Here is a 21,703-nt window from a genome sequence, read left to right on the forward strand (position 1 = left end):
CGCTGCTGCCGCTGCCGTAAGTGCCTTTGGCTTCCCTTCTGGACTTCTAGGCACGTTTTCCTTTTCCCGATCACTCACAAAGAATAAGCAGTCAACCAGATCAATGGGAAGAGGGATCCTACTCTGGATTTGAAACCAAGTACAGGCAGTCCCCAAATTATGAACAATAGAGGTTCTTAAGCTGAATTTGTTTGTAAGTCAGAACAGTTACAGAGTGATATCTACTGTATATACTCGAGTATAAGCCTAGTTTTTCAGCCCTTTTTTTAAGACTGAAACAGCCCCCCTCGGCTTATACTCGGATGAGGGTCCTGGTTGGCTTATATTTGGGTCAGCTTATACTCAAGAATATATGGTACATTTATTATTTTTCTCTATTATTATTGGTATTATTACGTTTATTATTTTTCTCTATTATTGTTGCTACTATTACATTTATTTTACTCTATTTTTATTATTATTAAGGGCCCCTGGTGGCAAAGTGTGTTAAAGCACTGAGCTGCTGAACTTGCAGACCGAAAGATCCCAGGTTCAAATCCTGGGAGCGGAATGAGCGCCCACTGTTAGCCCCAGCTCCTGCCAACCTACCCTGTTTCCCCTAAAATAAGACATCCCCAGAAAGTAAGACCTAGTAGAGAATTTCCTGAATTGTTAAAAATAAGGCCTCTTCTGAAAGTAAGACCTAGCAAAGTTTTTGTTTGGAATTATGCTCGCCAAACAGAACACCAGAGCATGCAGGATCGGTAAATGTATGTACCATAGATTGCTGTACATGAAAATAATAGTAGTAACAAGAAATTCTTGATAGGATTCACAGTCTGTCTGGTTATGTTGGTTTGTGATGATATCTACTGTACAGTATATAATAAATGTTCATTTCTTTTGTTCAACAATAAAAGTGAATTCTTCTTCATGGAAAATTAAGACATCTCCTGAAAATAAGACCTAGAGCATCTTTGGGAGCAAAAATTAATACAAGACACTGTCTTATTTTCGGGGAAACACGGTAAATGTAGTAAATAAATGCAGTAAATAAATAATTAATTTTAGACTTAGGCTCGGCCAAAGTCTGAAATGACTTGAAGTCACACAACAACAACAATCCTAATTAACTTGACTATCTCATTGGCCAGAAGCAGGCCCACACTTTCCATTGAAATCCTGATAGGTATATGTTGGTTACAATTGTTTTCATTTTTAAATATTGTATTGTTCTTGTGGACCGAAAGGTGCCAGGTTCAAATCCCGGGAGCGGAATGAGCACCCGCTGTTAGCCCCAGCTCCTGCCAACCTAGCAGTTCGAAAACATGCCAATGTGAGTAGATCAATAGGTACCACTCTGGCGGGAAGGTAACGGCGCTCCATGCAGTCATGACCTTGGAGGTGTGTAAGGACAACGCCAGCTCTTTGGCTTAGAAATGGAGATGAGCACCAACCCCCAGAGTCGATCACGACTGGACTTAACGTCAGGGGAAAACCTAAACCTTTATTATTATTATTAATACATTTATTATTTCACTCTGATCTTATTATTATTATACTTATCATTTTACTCTATTTATTACTACATGTATTATTTTCCTGTATTTATTACTATTATTATTCCATGGATTATTTTTCTCTATTATTTTTTAAAAGGATACATAAGCACATTTACGTTGAAGAAGATGAGAATAATGATTTGATCAGAGTTGGACAGTCTTATCTTAAATTAGAGCGTTATGTAAATATTCAAAAACATTTAACCTACTGATGCCTCAATTAATGTAATTTTATTGGTATCTGTTTTTATTTCTGAAATGTGCCACCCTCGGCTTATACTGGAGTCAATGTTTTCCCAGTTTGTTTGTGGTAAAATTAGGTGCCTCCGCTTATATTTGGGTCGGCTTATACTCGAGTATATATGGTATGTGTGTGTGTGTGTGTGTGTGTGTGTGTATGGGGGCCCCGGTGATGCAACGTGAAAGCGCTGAGCTGCTGAACTTGTGGACCAAAAGGTCGCAGGTTTGAATCTGGGGAGCGGAATGAGCACCCATTGTTAGGCCCAGCTTTTCTCAACCTAGCAGTTCGAAAACATGCAAATCTGAGTAGATCAATAGGGAGCAAGCTTGTTTTCTGCTGCCCTAGAGACTAGGATGGGGAACAATGGTTTCAACTACAGGGAAGGAGATTCCACCTGAACATCAGGAAGAACTTCCTCACTGTGAGAAGGGCTGTTCGACAGTGGAACTCTCTGCCTCGGAGTGTGGTGGAGGCTCCTTCTTTGGAGGCTTTTAAGCAGAGGCTGGATGGCCATCTGTCGAGGGTGCTTTGAATGAGATTTTCCTGCTTCTTGCAGGAGGTTGGACTGCATGGCCCATGAGGTCTCTTCCAACTCTACGATTCTATGATTCTAGGAAGGAAGAGCAGCATAGCCAAGTTTTCCCCTCACAAGCAAATGGTGAGAAGTTGGTGGCTTTGCAGCCGGATGAGAAGAATGTGATGGAGGCAAAGAGAAAGGAAAAGCAGCAGAGGCAAGAAGTGAAGCCCTTCTTTACTGCCTCCTTCTCCATCTAATGCTACCCTGTTTCCCTGAAAATAAGACATTCCCAAAAAATAAGACCTAGTAGAGAATTTCCCAAATTGCTAAATATAAGGCCTTTTCTGAAAGTAAGACCTAGCAAGGTTTTTGTTTGGAATAATGCTCGCCAAACAGAACACCAGAGCATGCAGGATCGGTAAATGTATGTACCATAGATTGCTGTACATGAAAATATTGGTAGTAACAAGAAATTCTTGATAGGATTCACAGTTTGTCTGGTTATGCTGGTTTGTGATGATACAGTACAGTACTGTATATACTGTACAGTATATACAGTATTATATACTGTACAGTATATAATAAATGTTCATTTCTTTTGTTCAACAATAAAAGTGAATTCTTCTTCATGGAAAATTAAGACATCCCCTGAAAATAAGACCTAGCACATCTTTGGGAGCAAAAAATAATATAAGACACTGTCTTATTTTTGGGAAAACACGGTAAATAGACCGCATAGGGAAGCTGATGAAGAAACACAACCTACAAACTACCTACAGACCCACTAAGAAAATCCAACAAATGCTACATTCAGCAAAGGTCTTTCTAGTAATTTGTTAGGTCCCCCATTCAATTCTATGGAACTTAATATAGAGTTTCATTGGAAGACCTAGCAAATGTCTCGAGAAGACAGATTTGTAGGTCTATAGGACAGCATCCTATAGAGCCTATAGATATGGCAAAGTGTGTTAAAGCGCTGAGCTGCTGAACTTGCAGACCGAAAGGTCCCAGGTTCAAATCCTGGGAGCGGAGTGAGCGCCCGCTGTTAGCTCCAGCTTCTGCCAACCTAGCAGTTCGAAAACATGCCAATGTGAATAGATCAACAGGTACCGCTCCGGTGGGAAGGTAACGGCGCTCCATGTAGTCATGCCTATGGCCACATGACCTTGGAGGTGTCTATGGACAACGCCGGCTCTTCGGCTTAGAAATAGAGATGAGCACCAACCCCCAGAGTCGGACACGACTGGACTGAACGTCAGGGGAAACCTTTACCTTAATCCTTAGGACAGCATCAGAGATGGCAGCAGTTTCAGTAATTTGGGAATAATCAAATCCACGGAGGGAGGCTTAACCCACAAACTGTGGAGAGACGAGGCTAATCTTGCCCTTGTTTTGTTTGCATGTTCTCTCTTGGACTCTGGTCCTGGAGGGGCCTTCAGTCTCTCTCTCTCTCTCTCTCTACCCGTATATTTGGCACTTAATCCCCATATCCTTGAACTCTGTTGCTGTTTCAAAGGAAGGCTTTCCCTCTCCCTCTGCGCCTCTCTCTCTCTTCTTGTCGCCGTCCCCTTTTGTTCTGCCATGTCCTTGAATGCTTTGAGCGGCAGCCAGAAGCATCAGCACAATTACGTGGGCTAAGAAGATTAATATGTTTACATTGCTTTTTTATGACATTTGTTCGGGGGGCTAAATATTGCGTTCCACGATCCGGATTGAGTCCGGCCTTTGGGGCGTGACCGATGGGCGGAGTGGCCGAACCCGTTTTCCCTTTTTGATCCCTAAACAGGCTGCTTCCCTTATGTTGAGCTCTGGCTTGGAGACAAATCTCTTTGACTTCCAAAGCCGCCCTGACTCAGCCTGTCCCTGTTATTCCTTTGCAATCTGGCCTGCAAACTGCTTGGATTAAAACTGGGGACTTTTCAATGGCCGCTCCATTTCTTCTAGGGAGGTTAGATTAGCACCCATCTAGGTTTGAAAATTGCGACCTACCGTACATACTCGAGTATAAGCCGACCCGAATATAAGCCGAGGCACCTAATTTTACCATGTCGCAGTTGACTGTGCTGGGGATGCTTTTAACTAATAGTGGTTTTTTATATCCAAGGTGTTCCCTGCTTGGGTTTTAATAATGCTGTACTTACTTGGTTTTATCTTGTTTTTAATTATTTTGGTGCTAATCCATGAAATATGTTGCATCTGTCAAGTAGGGAAAATTTAGGTACGCTTTATGCAGGAGGCTAATTTAACTAATCTACAACACCATAAAACTGCCAGCAAAACACGAGGAAAAGAATGAGGAAGAACAACCACCAGTGGACGGTGAAGCAACAGCCCCCCCTGTGGCCGGAATCGTGAAGCTGGAAAGATGTTAAAATGCCTCTGTGTCTGTCTAAAACTGAATGTCGTTTGTCTGTTGGCACTGAATGTTTGCCATATATGTGTTCATTGTAATCCGCCCTGAGTCCCCTTCGGGGTGAGAAGGGCGGAATATAAATACTGTAAATAAATAAATAAATAAAATATGTAGTATTTGAAGGGCATATCCTGACATTGATATTTGCAGCATTTGAATGTTTTAATGATTTATATAGGGTTTAAATGGCATGTTTTATATTGTTTTATATTGTATTTGATGGTCTGGCTTTTGTGTATTTGTTTGTTTGTCTTGCATGCGAAAGACCTATGGTCTAAGCATTAAATAAATTTGGATTTGGATTTGGACCTAATTTTACCACAAAAAAACTGGGATAACTTATTGACTCAAGTAGAAGCCGAGGGTGGGAAATGCAACAGCTATGGATACATTTCAAAATAAAAATAGATACCAATAAAATTTCATTAATCCAGGTATCAGTAGGTTAAATGTTTTTGAATATTTACCATATTTCAAAGAAAAACAATAAACTAGCTCTATAAGTGGAAAAGTAGGGGCAACACAAACACTATGGTATCAACAATAACCTAATAATAATAATAATAATAATAATAATAATAATAATAATAAAAAAACTTCATTTGGATCCCACCCTATCTCCCCATGGGGATTCAGGCCAGCTCCCAACATAGTAACAGGCAAACATTCAATGCTAATATAAACAATGCAGAGCTAGATATAGATCTATAATTATAGATACTAATTTCACATATGCATTTTCCCCTGAAACGTTTGCAAATCCCCCCCTCGATGTAAGTGTGTGTGCACTTCCCCTACAATATTTGCAAGCCATATATATATATATATATATAGAGAGAGAGAGAGAGAGAGAGAGAGAGAGAGAGAGACATGTCTATATATATTTGTGTGTTCATTTCTCCCCTGTAATATTTGCAAGCCCTATATATAGGTAGGTAAGAATATATTCATATCTATCCAGACATCTCTCTTTATATAGATATTTGCAGAGACTTTGAAGAACACGAGAATCATGATTTGATCAGTGTTGGACAGTCTTATCTTAAATTAGAGCTTTATGTAAATATTCAAAAACATTTAACCTACTGATGCCTCAATTAATGGAATTTTTTGGTATCTATTTTTATTTCTGAAATTTCCCACCCTCGGCTTATACTGGAGTCAATGTAATAATACCAATAATAATAGAGAAAAATAAGAAATGCACCATATATTCTTGAGTATAAGCTGACCCAAATATAAGCCAACCAGGACCCTCACCCAAGTATAAGCCGAGGGGGGCTTTTTCAGTCTTAAAAAAAGGGCTGAAAAACTAGGCTTATACTCGAATATATACAATAATTTGATGTCTAATAGTCTTCTCCTTAATGTCTCCTTATTATCCAACATATTCGCTTTATCCAACGTTCTGCCGGCCTGTTTATGTTGGATAAGTGAGACTCTACTGCATGGGTCCTCAAACTTTTTTATCCGAGGGCTGGTCCACAATCCTTCAGACTGTTGAGGGGCCGGATTATCATTTGAAAAAAAAAATACAAATTCCAATGCACACTGCACATGTCTTATTTGTTGTACAAAAACAACAACAAGAACAATGAAAGAACAATACAATATTTAAAAATAAAAACAATTTTAACCCAACATACATTTATCAGGATTTCAATGGGAAGTGTGCTCCTGAGATAGTGAGCCCAATGAGATAGTCAAGTTAGTTAGGATTGTTGTTGTTGTTGTTGTTGTGTGCCTTCAAGTCATTTCAGACTTTGGGCGAGCCTAAGTCTAAAATGTATTTATTTATTATTTATTTATTTACTGCATTTATTTACTACATTTGTATCACACCCTTCTCACCCCGAAGGGGACTCAGAGTGGCTTACAAATTATATGTACATACAATATGTTATATTGTTAGCATAGCACAATATTAGCATCTATATATTTCTATATTGAACTATACCACTATACTGTAATATTATTAGTAATATTATATGTAATATAGAATATATAATTAATATTATTATATGGTATTATTATTAGTGTTATATTGTATTACATTATAATAATATTATCAATATTATATGTATATACAATATATTATATTATAAAACTGAGGGCGGGGGCCAGGTAAATGACCTCGGAGGGCCGCATCCGGCCCCCGGGCCTTAGTTTGGGGACCCCTGCTCTACTGTAATAGGAAAAGACGGAGGGAAAGGAGGGAGGATGCTGTTTGTGTGCAAATCCAAGAATCTGCAAAGTAACTCCCTTCAATACATTTAATTTTTTTCATAAAGGGACAACACATTGTCCTTTTGAGTTAGGAGCACTTTCTCGAAGAGACCGGGCGCCTCCAAGGCAGGCCAAAAACCGAACAACCTTTGCGTCTGGGATCGCCGAGCTAAATTTACTTCTCTCCTGTCACTGCTCTGGTATGTTTCTTGGCCAACCTGCTTGTTTTCCCAGCGCATGGAACTAGACGGGAGTCACGAACGGGAACAACATTTTGGGGAGGGAGAACTAAATGGAGCTGGAAGCTTTTGTTGTGGGTTTGGACACTTGCCTTGCCTGCAAATTGGCCAGAGTCCTGGTTTGGGGCAGGACATAAACAAGAGTGATGGTGAAGCTGAGGATGAGTTCTTAACATTACAATAAGGCCCCTGTATCCACGGAGATACTTCTTGACTGCACTGTGGTTACTTGAAACCAGAAGCACAATTGAACACCATTCAATTACCCGACTGGAGCCTCCGGTGGCCTAGGGGATAAAAGCCTTTTGACTTGAAGGTTGAGTTGCTGCCAGGTTCGAATCCCACCCGGGGAGAGTGCGGATGAGCTCCCTCTGTCAGCTCCAGCTCCATGCAGGGACATGAGAGAAGCCTCCCACAAGGATGGTAAAACATCAAAACATCCGGGCGTCCCCTGGGCAACGTCCTTGCAGACAGCCGATTCTCTCACTCCAGAAGCAACTCCGATTTGTTCCTGACACACACAAAAAAAATGACCCGACTTCCGATCCTAGCACACCATAGAGTTGAGCTAGAGAACCTAAAAAGTCCTAGAGAGGTATCATCTCAGAAGTTTGAGTTTTCCAATGAAACACTGGAGGACCTAGCAAATAACTAGAGAAACTACCATATATACTCGAGTATAAGCCGACCCGAATATAAGCCGAGGCACCTAATTTTACCACAAAAAAACTGGGAAAACATTGACTCCAATATAAGCCGAGGGTGGTAAATTTTAGAAATAAAAATAGATACCAATAAAACTACATTAATTGAGGCATCAGTAGGTTAAATGTTTTTGAATATTTACATCAAGCTCAAATTTATTTAATAATAATAATAATAATAATAGAGATATTTACATAAAGCTCCAATTTAAGATAAGACTGTCCAACTCTGATCAAATCATTATTCTCATCTTCTTCAATGTAAATGTGCTTATGTATCCTTTTAATAATAATAGAGTAAAATAATACATGTAATAATAATAATAATAAATACAGGAAAATAATACAAGTAATAATAAATAGAGTAAAATAATAAATGCAATAATAATAATAATAATATCAGAGTGAAATAATACATGTATTAATAATAATAAAAAATAGAGTAAAATAAATGTAATAGTAGCAACAATAATAGAGAAAAATAATAAATGTAATAATACCAATAATAATAGAGAAAATAATAAATGTACCATATATTCTCGAGTATAAGCTGACCCAAATATAAGCCAACCATGACCCTCACCCGAGTATAAGCCAAGGGGGGCTTTTACAGTCTTAAAAAAGAGCTGAAAAACTAGGCTTATACTCGAGTATATACAGTATTTCCCCCTGGGCACAGGAAAGTGAAACCATAGATTTGGGTACCTCTGTTATGGGGGTCTTACTAAATTATAATTTACAGTACTATTGATTAGTTTCAAACATGCAATAATTATTATAATTATTATTATTAGCTTCATAGTCTTCCACATGTTACTGAATGGAGTTTAAGATCATCAATGAGTTGCACCCGCATCGTATATTCTAAGCAGCCCCACTTTATCTGTTGTACTGCTGTGACCCTATCTACAGCGATTTCGTTCACATGTTTTTGGCATTCCATTTGGAATTGCTCCCAAAGCACTTCTGGATCCACAGTCATTTTTGTGGTGTTATCCTTGCCAATATTATCCTCGCCACCATAATCCCAGCTTCCCAGAAGCCCCAGCCAGCTTGGTTGAAGTTCAGGAATTTCAGAAGCTGGAATCCAAAACATTTGGAGAACCCAGTTTTGGAGACCATTCCTCCTCATACTCATCACCACTCCCTTTTTGCCTAGCTTCCTCGCATGGGATGAGAGAAAAGACTTGACCGGTTGGTCTAAAAACAATCCTAAACCCAACATATCTCTCCCAAAGGGAGTCCATACCAAATCCTTCCAAAATGTCCAGTAGCCAAGGATTCAAAGTGGTTTTTGGCTCTTAGCATTTTGGAATGGATGGACGATTTCCACGGTTGATTTCGGAGCCACCATGAAATGTCACCGTACAGATTAATTCCTTTTCTGTCGTTTCATAATTAAATCAATGTCCAGCAAAGAACACATGGATGCACTAAGAAACTCTACAAGATTGTGCAAGCCTAGAAATGTTGGCCAACAGTTGACTCCCCCCACAATAATAATAATAATAAACAAAAAACCAGTACAAGAAAACCGCACTACAAACTAGAGCTGACAGCTGGCACAACAAAACATTGCATGGAAAGTTTCTTAACAAAATTGAAGGAAAAGCTAATAAGGAGAAGACCTGGCTCTGGCTCACGAATGGGACCCTGAAGAAGGAGACAGAAGGCCTGATCCTTGCAGCCCAGGAGAACAAAGCCATCAGAACAAAGGCCATTCAGGCCAAGATCGAAAAATCAGCTGATGACCGAAAATGCAGACTGTACAAGGAAACCGACTAAACCATTGATCATATCCTCAGCTACTGTAAGAAAATCGCACAGACAGACTACAAACAGAGGCACAACTCTGTGGCCAAAATGATTCATTGGAACTTATGCCTCAAGTACCACCTCCCAGCAGCAAAGAACTGGTGGGATCACAAACCTGCAAAAGTATTGGAAAATGAGCACGCAAAGATACTGTGGGACTTCCGAATCCAGACTGACAAAGTTCTGGAACACAACACACCAGACATCACAGTTGTGGAAAAGAAAAAGGTTTGGATCATTGATGTCGCCATCCCAGGTGACAGTCGGATTGACGAAAAACAACAGGAAAAACTCAGCTGCTATCAGGACCTCAAGATTGAACTGCAAAGACTCTGGCAGAAACCAGTGCAGGTGGTCCCGGTGGTGATGGGCACATTGGGCGCCATGCCAAAAGATCTCAGGTGGCATTTGGAAACAATAGAGATTGACAAAATTACGATCTGCCAATTGCAAAAGGCCACCCTACTGGGATCTGCGCGCATCATGCGAAAATACATCACACAGTCCTAGACACTTGGGAAGAGTTCGACTTGTGATTTTGTGACACGAAATCCAGCATATCTATCTTGTTTGCTGTGTCATAATAAAATAATAATAATAAGTTTATTTGTATCTCGCCTCCATATCCCCCGAAGGGGACTCGGGGCGGCTCACAGAAATATCAGATACAAAACAATGTACAATACATCAACAAACAATAGCAGGCACTAGTAGCAGCATTTACACATTAACCAGAAAATTAAAAAATACTTATTAAAAACAAAGAATTAAAAACAGTGAGGCTGTAATAGTAGATCAGCAAAGTGCACACTATAAGTTAGGAATTAAAACTTAGATAAAGTGTTACAAGTTCGTTTGAGGTCAATCTGGGATGAGCCAATGTCAAGTAACCAGGAGAAGTGCGTCCAATATAAAAAGGTCGAGGAATATAATTATAATTAAATGGGGATGGGCGATCTTAACCAAAGGCCTGGGTAAAAGCCAAGTTTTCAGGCTCTTCCGAAACGCCATCAGGGTGGCGTTACCACAGTAACTTATCCATAAGGCCTGCAAAACATACAACTCGCGGGCCGTGTGTGGCCCTGCAAAGGCTTCCAGGTGGCCCAAATAGGCTGCCATGCTATTCAATCCATGCAAGAGGTGAAAGTTTCAGGCCACACCTCCTTGTCCTGTGATAGGTGGGAGGGGGCAGGACAAGTTGGTGGTCACATGAGTTGCAGCCAATCAATATTGAGCACAGAGGGATGAGGAGGAGTTCCCCAAAAATATTTAGCAAATTATAATTTTGGCCCTTGCCTACTGCCAAGTTGTACAGGTTTGTACTATACTGTAACTGGCTCTTTCACTTCTCCGCAGAAGGACACTTGACTTTTCCACAAATTGCTGTTGTGACTCAGACTCTGATGAGGATTTTGGGATACAGGTTTCACCAGATGAAGGGCTCCAGGTTCAGGATGAGTTTCAAGATGACTCTGATGGGAATTATGGGATCCAGGTTCAGGATGATTTTCAAGAAGACTCTGATGGGAATTATGGGATCCAGGTTCAGGATGAGTTTCAAGATGACTCTGATGGGAATTATGGGATCCAGGTTCAGGATGAGTTTCAAGATGACTCTGATGGGAATTATGGGATCCAGGTTCAGGATGAGTTTCAAGAAGACTCTGATGGGAATTATGGGATCCAGGTTCAGGATGAGTTTCAAGATGACTCTGATGGGAATTATGGGATCCAGGTTCAGGATGAGTTTCAAGATGACTCTGATGGGAATTATGGGATTCAGCTGCAGAGTGTTCCTGCTATAGAAGATGAGGAACAGGGAGGATTTCCCACGGGAGGGAATGGTATTATTGATGCTGATGGTTCACAGGTGCAAGAGGCTGATAGGAAAAGTAGCTCTCAGCCTGATAACACTAACAAGGAATTTGGCCATGACAAAGGAGCGTCTCTGGCTAGTCATTTGGAATTTAGGGGGGTTCGCAGGAGTCTTAGAATAGCAAATAAGAGAGAGGTCAGAGGGCAAAGGAATGCCTTCATGTTATGCTATTAAAACAGTCTGCTGTGAGAGAATTCTCCGTCAAAGCAATGTCTTTTTGAATCGAGAAGCAAGTCCTGCTTTCCTGGATTATTTCTAGCCTTGGTGTATCCTTGCTTATGGAACTTTGTCATGTATTGAAAGGACTTTGTTTCATGCCAAATGTTTCCTTGGATTATTTCTTACAACCTTGTTTTGCAACGATCTTTTGGAATTGAACTTTTGCCTTTTAAGAACTATCTTTTCTTTCTACTTCCAATAAACTACAAAAGACAATCTCCTGTGTGCTGCCTGGTGTATTTAGCAAGGCGAAGCTAGCCTGAGGTGCGACAATTGCATCTAAATCCATCATTTTGGCCCTCGACTAATACACGAGGTCGCCCAATTCATTAGTATAAATCAGTGATTCCAAATGTTGCACCTCAGAATAGTTCACCTTGCTATAGACACCAATCACACATAGGAGATTGTCTTTTGTAGTTTTATTGAGCAAAAGAAGATGTAAATCAAAGCAGGTAGTAAAAAGTCCATAGAAATCCAATGGTTCATAAGTCATGATAATCCACAAGTCCACTAGCCAAAACAGTAAACCATAGATCCCAAAGAACAAAGGCACAAGGTTTCAAAGATCCAGGAACAGAAATCTTCTCTAGGCATGAAGCAGAAACATCCACACAGATGAAGCAAGAATTTGCTTTGACAAAAATCTATTCCCCAACACACACTTTTAAAAGCATCCTAGAAAGGCATTTCTCTTTTCTGTGGAGGCCTCTTGCTTACTCGCCAATCTCACACTCCTATGAGGGTGAACTCCTTTCCATAACAGCCGGTCCACCCTAGATAATTCAAGGTCTTCCCTGCTCATTAATTCCCATTGGGAATGTCATGCTGGCTGTTATCTATGGTCTGTGGGGTCAACAATTCATTCTGCTCAAGCTGCAGTTCTCGAGCCTCTGAATCAGCCTTTATGATTCCCATGCCATCCTCCTGAAATTCATCCTGCATCCCCTCATCTAGTTCTTGTATCTGAAACCCAGAATCCCCTTCTTCATCCTCACTCTGGCTATGCTATGGCTGAGTCACAACACCAAACCGTTTTTTTTAACCGGGAACCACTTGACCAGGGACCACTCTGACCGAGGCCACTTTGACCAGGGACCACTCTCCACTCACCAAAAGGGTTACGAATCAGTTTTTGGTCAACTTTAGATTCGGTTTGGTTATTTGTGATGCTTATTCAGAAAATTGCATTGGAGAAACCACATCAGCTTTAGTTTCTGATACAAAATATATGCCATCCAGTAGTCAACATCTGCTCACCCACAGAAAACCATATTCAATAAACTTCGGCACTATAAGAGAGTTTTGCAAGACCAGTCGCTCTCGTTGCAACGGTGTAGTAACGGTGAGGACCATATTTTAGTTCTTGTGGACCACTGGTGGTTCATGGAACTCAGGTTGGGAACCACTGGTGTGTATATATATATATATATATATATATATACACGGTAGTTGACAATAAATCCTTACCTTTAGGGAGTCAAAGCAGGCAATAACCCGTCCATTTTCCACGTGGCAACTCCGGGAAGGATGGGCAAATTTGCACTCGGTGTCGGATCGGGAGCAAGTTCCTCTCTGAAATTCCCGACACACTTCTAATGTCAGCCATTTCGTATCGCGAACCAAAGAAACGTTCATGGCCATATTAAAACGACGACAACGGCGACAAGATCCCGTCCTCCCAAAAGGAAGGAACAAAAAAGAAAAAGGAAGGAAAGAAAACTTGGATGGCGCAGTACCTTTCTTCAGAAAGATTGCTCTGCTGCTTTTGAAAAGCAAGGGAGAAAAGCTTCTTTTTATTTAAAAAATGGGGGGATTCAAGTTAAAAAAACATGAAGAAATCACTAACTTGTTGCTTTGGTAAAATTTCTATTTGTCAGCACTTAGGTTTCCATTGAATTCAATTTGTGTTTGTTGAAAACAAGGATCAAACGTAAAGCCAATCGTAAAATAGAAATCTCATCAGAATTAAAGAAAAATCAAATTAGAGGCCAGCTCCTAAAAGTGCAATTGCCAAAGTCAAAATAGAAATGTTATATATTTATATATGTGTATGTCTATATATATAGATAGATAGATATATAATATTTTTGTGCCACTGCCAAAATTATTGTTTCAAAATAACCGGCAGATTTTTAAAAAGAAATCCTCCCTTCTCCCCAAAAAAGGATCCTGTGCTCTCCAGTTCTTGGATTTCAATTATTCTCCCTCAAAAAAAGGAAAGGAAAAGAAACGGGAAAAGGAAAAAAAATGGTAGTTGTCAAGGAGGTCAATCGAATGGTATGGTTTCAGTTTTTCAGCGCAGAAAAATATTTTTGAAGACAATTCTCTCCTCTTCCTTTTTCTTCTTCTTTGTTTTTAAAAAATTAAAATCCTGATGAAGTTGCAAAGTGTTAAAACCAACGAAAGAGACGTGACAACTTCCTTTCGCGTTGCCTATCCTGATTGATTTCTCTTTTCGAGAGTCGAGTTTGCTACATAGTTGGACAGCCGAACAAATTTGCACGAAAAACAGAAGTGAGAAAAAGATGGATGAGTTGCCTTCAGGTGACGAATCGCAGTGCTGAACTTTTTCTTTACCAAAAAAAAGAAAGAAAAAAAGAAAGGAAAGAGGGGTATATGTGTTTGTGTGTGTGTATCTGTGTGTGTTTATATATATATATATATATGTATATATATTAAAAGTGAGCGAGGCAAAGCCTTAGACAGAAATCCAAGCGGCAGCGGCGGTCGCGAGAGCTTCAAGAAAGGCACTTTTCAGCAACCTGCAAAAAGAGAAAAGAATAGTATCAGCAAAAACCAAGCCAAAAAAAATAAAATAGTACCGAGGCAAAAAAAGAAAGCAAAAAACCCCACCCTTCAACCTCTTCCCAACTCTCCGTGGAAGCAACAAACAAGGAAGGATAATTCAATGTATCAGCAAATCTCCAGATACTGACCGGCTGCTACGGGGAAGTCAGCCATTGCCGGATTATTATTTTCATTTTTGAAACAAAATTTTAAGGCAAGCGAGAGCAAGAGAAAGAGAGAGAAGGGCATTTCCCTACACGGCAAAGCTGCGCATGGTAGGAAGGAGCAGCCAATCGCATGGACGGTTGCAGCAGCAAAAAGAAATCTGGGCAGGCATCCAATAAGGAGGACGGTTTCATAGTTATATAAATTCTGCCACACGTTCTCCCTCGTTTTGTCCCCCTTTCTTTCCTTTCCTCTCTCACACACACACACGCACACAATCTTTCTCTCTTACTCGGTTCGTTCTCTTAGTGCGCCCACCGCCACATGGAAAATGCCTCCGCCTCGCCTCGCCACGGAAGGCCCCTCCGGTGCATCCGCAATATGTCTCCGGGTCGGAAACAGGAACCCGAACGGCACAGGCTCCGGATGCGCCACGTGCAAACGCTTTCGCACGAGGGAAAGGCCCGTGGCGCCAACGCGAAAAAAAACCGCGAGAGGTATCCATTCCCCGTTTTCGCATGAAAATCCCAAATATCATGCGTTCGTGGTCTAACCGGGAGCAGGTGGCGGGGTCAGGGTGGCACCGTGCCACACAAAGCGTGCCGCCTGACAGCGAAGACCGCTTTGGGAGACAAAGGGAAGAAATGTGCCGCCCTTCTGCTCTTTTCGCTCTCTTTTCGCTCTCTTTTCGCTCGACTATAAATCCCTCCGGGGAAGGAAATGCTTGTGTACATGTGTGTCTGGCAGGAGAAAGGCTTCCCTAGATCACTGCTGCATACAAAGAACCAATACAAACGGAGGCCTGCTCGGTCTCGCTCCATTAACTGCTACATGTCCGCTGTGTATTACATTTAACCCCCTGCTCGCTCACCCAAAGCTGAGAACATGGAGAGCTTTCTATCGGAAAGAAGAAAAACCTCCTCCTCTTCTGGGTGCTTTTTCTCCCCTCCTCTTCGCTTTTCCAGGAATGAAATTTAACCCTGCCGTGAATACGAGAAGGAGGTCTTTTTCATTTTAAAAATTAACTCCTTCTTCACGTCTAGATTTTGCAACAAGTCTCTTAAGATGTTTATCCCCCCCCCCATTTTCAAGATTTGGGTCCTAAATCTTGAGCTGCTGAACTTGCAGACCGAAAGGTCCCAGGTTCAAATCCCGGGAACGGATTGAGCGCCTGCTGTTGCTCCAGCTTCTGCCAACCTAGATACAGTAGAGTCTCACTTAGGAGGCCCATTGGCAAAGTGTGTTAAAGCGCTGAGCTGCTGAACTTGCAGACTGAAAGGTTCCAGGTTCAAATCCCGGGAGCGGAATGAGTGCTCGCTGTTAGCCACAGCTTCTGCCAACCTAGCAGTTTGAAAACATACCAATGTGAGTAGATCAAAAGGTACTGCTCTGGCGGGAAGGTAAGGGCGCTCCATGCAGTCATGCCAGTGGCCATATGACCTTGGAGGTGTCTACGGACAATGCCGGCTCTTTGGCTTACAAATGGAGATGAGCACCAACCCCCAGTGTCAGACATGACTGGACTTAACGTCAGGGGCAGACCCGGCCCTAGGTATTTTTCAAGTGTAGACGAACAGAATTTTGGCGCCCCCCCCGCCCAAACCAATCACTGAAAAATAAAAGCGTTGGATAAGCAAAAATGTTGGATAATAAGGAGGGATTAAGGAAAAGCCTATTAAACATCAAATTACATTAAGATTTTACAAATTAAGCACCAAAACATCATGTTTTACAAGAAATCATGCAAAGAAATGGTGCAAGAATGAAGAATTTCCCTTCTAGACACATGCCTGAGTCCAACTTCATGTATAAGTCAGGAGCAGGTTCAGGGGACAAAATTGTGGATTTTGTCATTCATTGTCAAAACCCACATTTGAATTACCGTATATACTTGAGTATAAGCCGAGGCACCTAATTTCACCACAAAAAAACTGGCAAAACTTATTGACTCGAGTATAAGTCACGGGTGGGAAATGCAGCAACTACGGGTAAATTTCAAAAATAAAAATAGACACAGTAGAGTCATACTTATCCAAGCTAAACGGGCCGGCGAACCTTGGATAAATGAATATCTTGGATAATAAGGAGGGATTAAGGAGAAGCCTATTAAACATCAAATTAGGTTATGATTTTATAAATTAAGCACCAAAACATCATGTTATACCACAAATTTGACAGAAAAAGTAGTTCAATACGCAGTAATGTTATATTGTAATTACTGTATTTATGAATTTAGCACCAAAGTATCACGATATATTGAAAACATTGACTACAAAAATGCCTTGGATAATCCAGTACCTTTGATAAGTGAGTCTTGGATAAGTGAGACTCTCATTCACACTTGCCTCAAATAGACAAGTTATTTCTCCCATCCTGGACCTTCCACGGATACATAAACCTCACTTGCCAAGTTTCCAACGGACCTCAAAAACCTCTGATGATGCCTGCTGTAGATGTGGGTGAAACGTCAAGAGAGAACGCTTCTGGAAAATGGCCATACAGTCCGGAAAACTCACAGCAACCCAGCTCTTCCTTACTTCTGGAGAGTTTCTAGCTCTCTGCTATGGACTGCTGAACTCAGCAGGGTCATGGTAAGCTCCCTTAGAACAAGGAAAAGATATTTCTGGGGTCTGGTCTCATATTTTAGATCATGCTTTTGAGGGATTCTGTCAACTGCAGATTGAGGAAAAGAACCTCCTCCACGTCAAGGGTCAATTTACACAAAGACACCTGGCGAGCCCCATCTCCTGTTTGAATTTGGAGCTCCCGGATTAGCGTCTCCCAATCCAGAAGAAGGGTGGAACCAAAAGCTCTGGGACGAAAGAGGCGGACGAAGCCCGCAAACAAGTTGGAGCAGGCCGTCGGATGGGTGGGGACCCCGCTGGAATTCTCTTCGGAACCACGGCTTGTGTGCCACGGACTCAGGAAGCAGAGAAGTATTCCCTTAATCTGGAAAACCTGCCAATGGAAATAAAGTTACCTCTGGGATGGCCGCCAGGTTATTCTTAGCCCAAACTTGCCGCATTAATCGGCTAAGAGAGAGGCGTTCCTTTGAGCCAGCATTTGAGGAGCATGCGGCCATCCGGATGTCACCGGGCTCCGAGCCCCATCCGCCTTCATTGCTATTTGGTGATGGGTTGTTGTGTGTTTTCCGGGCTGTATGGCCATGTTCCAGAAGCATTCTCTCCTGACGTTTCGCCCACATCTATGGCAGGCATCCTCAAAGGGTGTGAGGTATATGAGGATGACTGCCATGGATGTGGGCAAAACGTCAGGAGAGAATGCTCCTGGAACATGGCCATACAGCCCCAAAAACACACGACAACCCTGTGATTCCGGCCACGAAATGTTCGACAATATATTTAGTGATGATCTACCAAGAACTGAGCTTTCTTTTCCGTTGCTAAGGTACAATTACAAATTCCATTTCAAGTCAGGGAATATTGCATTCTGTACAATGAGCTGAATATTCTCTTTCGCTGCGCTACAGCATCCCAGACAACCATAGTTCACTGTAAAAAGGTAAAACTCTGAGGGTTGGTGCTCATCTCCATTTCTAAGTCGAAAAGCCAGCGTTGTCCATAGACACCTCCAAGGTCATGTGGCCATTGGCATGACTGCATGGAGTGCCGTTACCTCCTGCTGGAGCAGTACCTATTGATCTACTCATATTTGCATGTTTTCGAACTGCTAGGTTGGCAGGAGCTGGGGCTAACAGCAGGTGCTCATTCCACTCCCAGGATTTGAACCTGGGACCTTTCGGTCTGCAAGTTCAGCAGCTCAGCGCTTTAACACACTTCCTTTCACAGATTGTATTTTTTTTTCTTTTATGTAATGCACTCGAAAACTCAATAAAAATTATTTAATTTAACACACTGTGCCACCAGGGGCCCCTTAGATCACTGTAGGTGAGGAAAAAATATAGAAATTTAAACCTTTCTGTTAATTTTAACAGACCAACCACTCCTTAACACAAAGCATTTTTCACAACCATGCCTGTTTAGTCCATTTGTTTAAAAAGTGAATGGAAGTTCACATTTTAATCAGACTGACCACTCCTTAACACAAGGCATTCTTCACCACGGTGCCTGTTTTGTAGCTTTGTCCATTTGTGGGTGCATCTACACAGTGGATTTAACACAGTTTGATCCCACTTTAATTGCCATGGTGCCCTGTTCTGGAATCCGGAGAGCTGTAGTTTGGGGAGGCACCATTACACTTGGGCAGAGAAAAGATAGCCAAAGGTAAAGGTTTTCCCTGACGTTAAGTCCAGTCATGTCTGACTCTGGGGGTTGGTGCTCATCTCCATTTCTAAGCCGAAGAGCCGGCATTGTCCGTAGACACCTCCAAGGTTATGTGGCCACTGGCATGACTGCATAGAGCGCCGTTACCTTCCCACCAGAGCAGTACCTACTGATCTACTCACATTGGCATGTTTTCGAACTGCTAGGTTGGTAGAAGTTGGAGCTAACAGTGGGTGCTCACTCCACTCCCGGGATTTGAACCTGCGGCCTTTCCGTCTGCAAATTCAGCAGCTCAGCGCTTTAACACACTTCCTTTCACAGATTGATTTTTTTTTTATGTAATGCACTTGAAAACTCAATAAAAATTATTTAATTTAATACACTGTGCCACCAAGGGCCCCTTAGATCACTGTAGGTCTGCAAGTTCAGCAGCTCAGAGTTTTAACACACTTTGCCACCGGGGTTCCAGTTAGAGAAAACATAAGGCCTTGCAAATGATAAATCCTGGGGCTACGTGGCCGTTAAAGTGGTGTCACACGGCATTGATTTATTTATTTACAGCATTTATATTCCGCCCTTCTCACCCTGAAGGGGACTCAGGGCGGATCACATTACACATATAGGCAAACATTCAATGCCTTTTAACATAGAACACTGTCACGACCCAGGCTGCAGAGCACCAATAACCATACACAGAGGCCAGAATCTATCTAATATCTTTATTGTAGGAATATATAAAGTTAATAAAAACAAGTGTAGAAAATAGTCCAGAATTAGACCTTTCAGGAAAGGTCAGAATTAGTCCAAAAAAGCAATGTCCAATAAGAAATATTAAGGTCCAAAGTTGTAATCCAATAACCGAAACACTCACTTTGCCAAGCAAAGTGAGGGGAGATGACAAGGTCCTTTAGTCCATGAAACTTGAGCGAGGCTAGGAAATAACTTGATACTTGAAACAAGGCTTGAACGTGGAACAAGGTAACTAAGAACAAGAACAAGGTCCGTGGAATAACTTGATAAATCCGTGGAACAAGGCAAGGATTGATCCTGGGAAACAAGGCAAAGTCCGTAGATAAACAAAGGCTGGGAAGCAAGGCGAAGGCTGGATAGCAAGGCAAGGCTTGAGCAGGAGCGAGGCTTGAACCGGAGCGCGCTGTCCAGACACAACTCGCTCCGTAGGCTGACGAATTGACTCCGCGAAGTTACTACGCGGGTAAAACACCTAAATAGAGTCTAGTTTCCCGCCGAAGCAGTTCTCTGGGAATCAGAACCGAAAGCTAACTCTGAGACCAGATGTGAGACTCCCCAAAGATTCTCACGAGAAACAGTCTTAATTGGCCACATTCTTAGCTGCAATCCTCGCACTCCTGCGCGAAGCTGAATCTAAACTTCTCTGTTGTTTACAAAACTCCCGGCGCAAGAATACGGGAGAAGTAGGCTCTGGGCTTGTTTGACATACTTCTGGGAGACAACTTTCTTGCAGGTGCAAGGTTCCCAGATCTGCCTGGGAAAGATCTGGCTGAGAGGAATCCAGTTCAGACTGGGAAGGTAAAAAACCCAAGTTTTCATCTTCATCAGGAATTACAATGTCCTGAGCAGGACTACAAGGCCCATGAGTCATCACACTATCCCCCTCCTCAAGGCCCCTCCCAAACTGGGGCCCTCTCCCCGAGGCGCGAGGTCGCGGCTTGGCGGGATAGGTCTGATGAAAGCGACGGGTTAGATCAGGAGCATGGACTGTGGAGGCGTCTTCCCAAGAGCGTTCTTCAGGGCCAAAACTCACCCAGTCAATGAGATATTGTAGGCGGCGGCGGTGAAAGCGAGAATCCAAAATGTCCTCAACCTCGAACTCCTCCTCCCCATTCATCAAAACAGGAGGGGGGGCCGGTTGGTCTGTATCAGGACGCACACCATCCGCCGGAAGGAGCAGGGAACGGTGAAACACTGGGTGAATGCGCATTGAACGCGGAAGTTGGAGTTTGAAAGTCACGGGGTTTAATTGCGCCACCACTGGATAGGGGCCAATGAAACGGGCATCTAACTTCCGGCAAGGGCGGTGGGAGGGCAGAAAGCGAGTGGACAGGAAAACCCGATCTCCTACCTTGATTTCGGGGCCCGGCTGGCGATGTTTGTCAGCGTGGCGTTTATAGTCCTCCTTGGCTTGGTCCAGTTGCTGGAGCAGAAGTTGTTGCACCGCTGTGAGTTCCTGCAGCCAATCCTCTGCTGCGGGAACCTCTGAAGTTTCAATGACAGGGGGAAAGAAACGTGGATGGAAGCCATAGTTTGCAAAGAACGGCGTTTCTTTTGTAGAAGCTTGAACTCCATTGTTGTAGGCAAACTCAGACAGTGGTAACAGAGAAGCCCAATTGTCCTGTTGATAGTTTACATAACAGCGAAGATACTGCTCCAAAGTGGCATTGGTGCGCTCCGTTTGCCCATCTGTTTGGGGATGATGAGCTGAAGATAAGCGAGAGTCTATGCCCAATAGTTTTTGTAGTGCCTTCCAAAAACGAGAGGTGAATTGAGATCCACGGTCTGTGACTAAACTCTTGGGCAATCCATGTAGTCTGAAGACATGTTGAAGAAATAAATCCGCAGTTTCCTTGGCCGTGGGGAGGCCTTCGCAGGGAATGAAATGGGCTAACTTGGTGAATAGGTCCACCACCACTAAGATCGTGGTGAACCCACAGGAAGGTGGTAGGTCAGTGATGAA

The 21,703-nt window shown here is 42.2% G+C and overlaps 1 protein-coding gene across 7 annotated transcripts in view; it reads right to left on the reverse strand.

Moving 5' to 3' along the window:
- The window catches only part of mbnl3 (muscleblind like splicing regulator 3), a 136,195-nt gene that overhangs the window by 61,258 nt on the left and 53,234 nt on the right, over positions 1 to 21,703 (reverse strand). For 5 of the 7 annotated variants that reach the window (XR_010001039.1, XM_062963826.1, XM_062963831.1 and 2 more), the window contains exon 2: positions 13,262 to 14,556. Coding sequence is in view for 6 of the 7 variants with exons in the window: in XM_062963826.1 (XP_062819896.1) it covers positions 13,262 to 13,435 (174 nt within the window). In the remaining variant the exon portion in view is untranslated. Of the gene's footprint in view, positions 1 to 13,261; positions 14,557 to 14,730; positions 14,979 to 15,038; positions 15,154 to 21,703 lie in introns of those variants that run through there. The other 2 variants (XM_062963829.1, XM_062963830.1) reach the window with 2 other exon arrangements.

Source organism: Anolis carolinensis, unplaced genomic scaffold (genome assembly GCF_035594765.1).
Source record: "Anolis carolinensis isolate JA03-04 unplaced genomic scaffold, rAnoCar3.1.pri scaffold_12, whole genome shotgun sequence".
Lineage (NCBI taxonomy): Eukaryota > Metazoa > Chordata > Lepidosauria > Squamata > Dactyloidae > Anolis > Anolis carolinensis.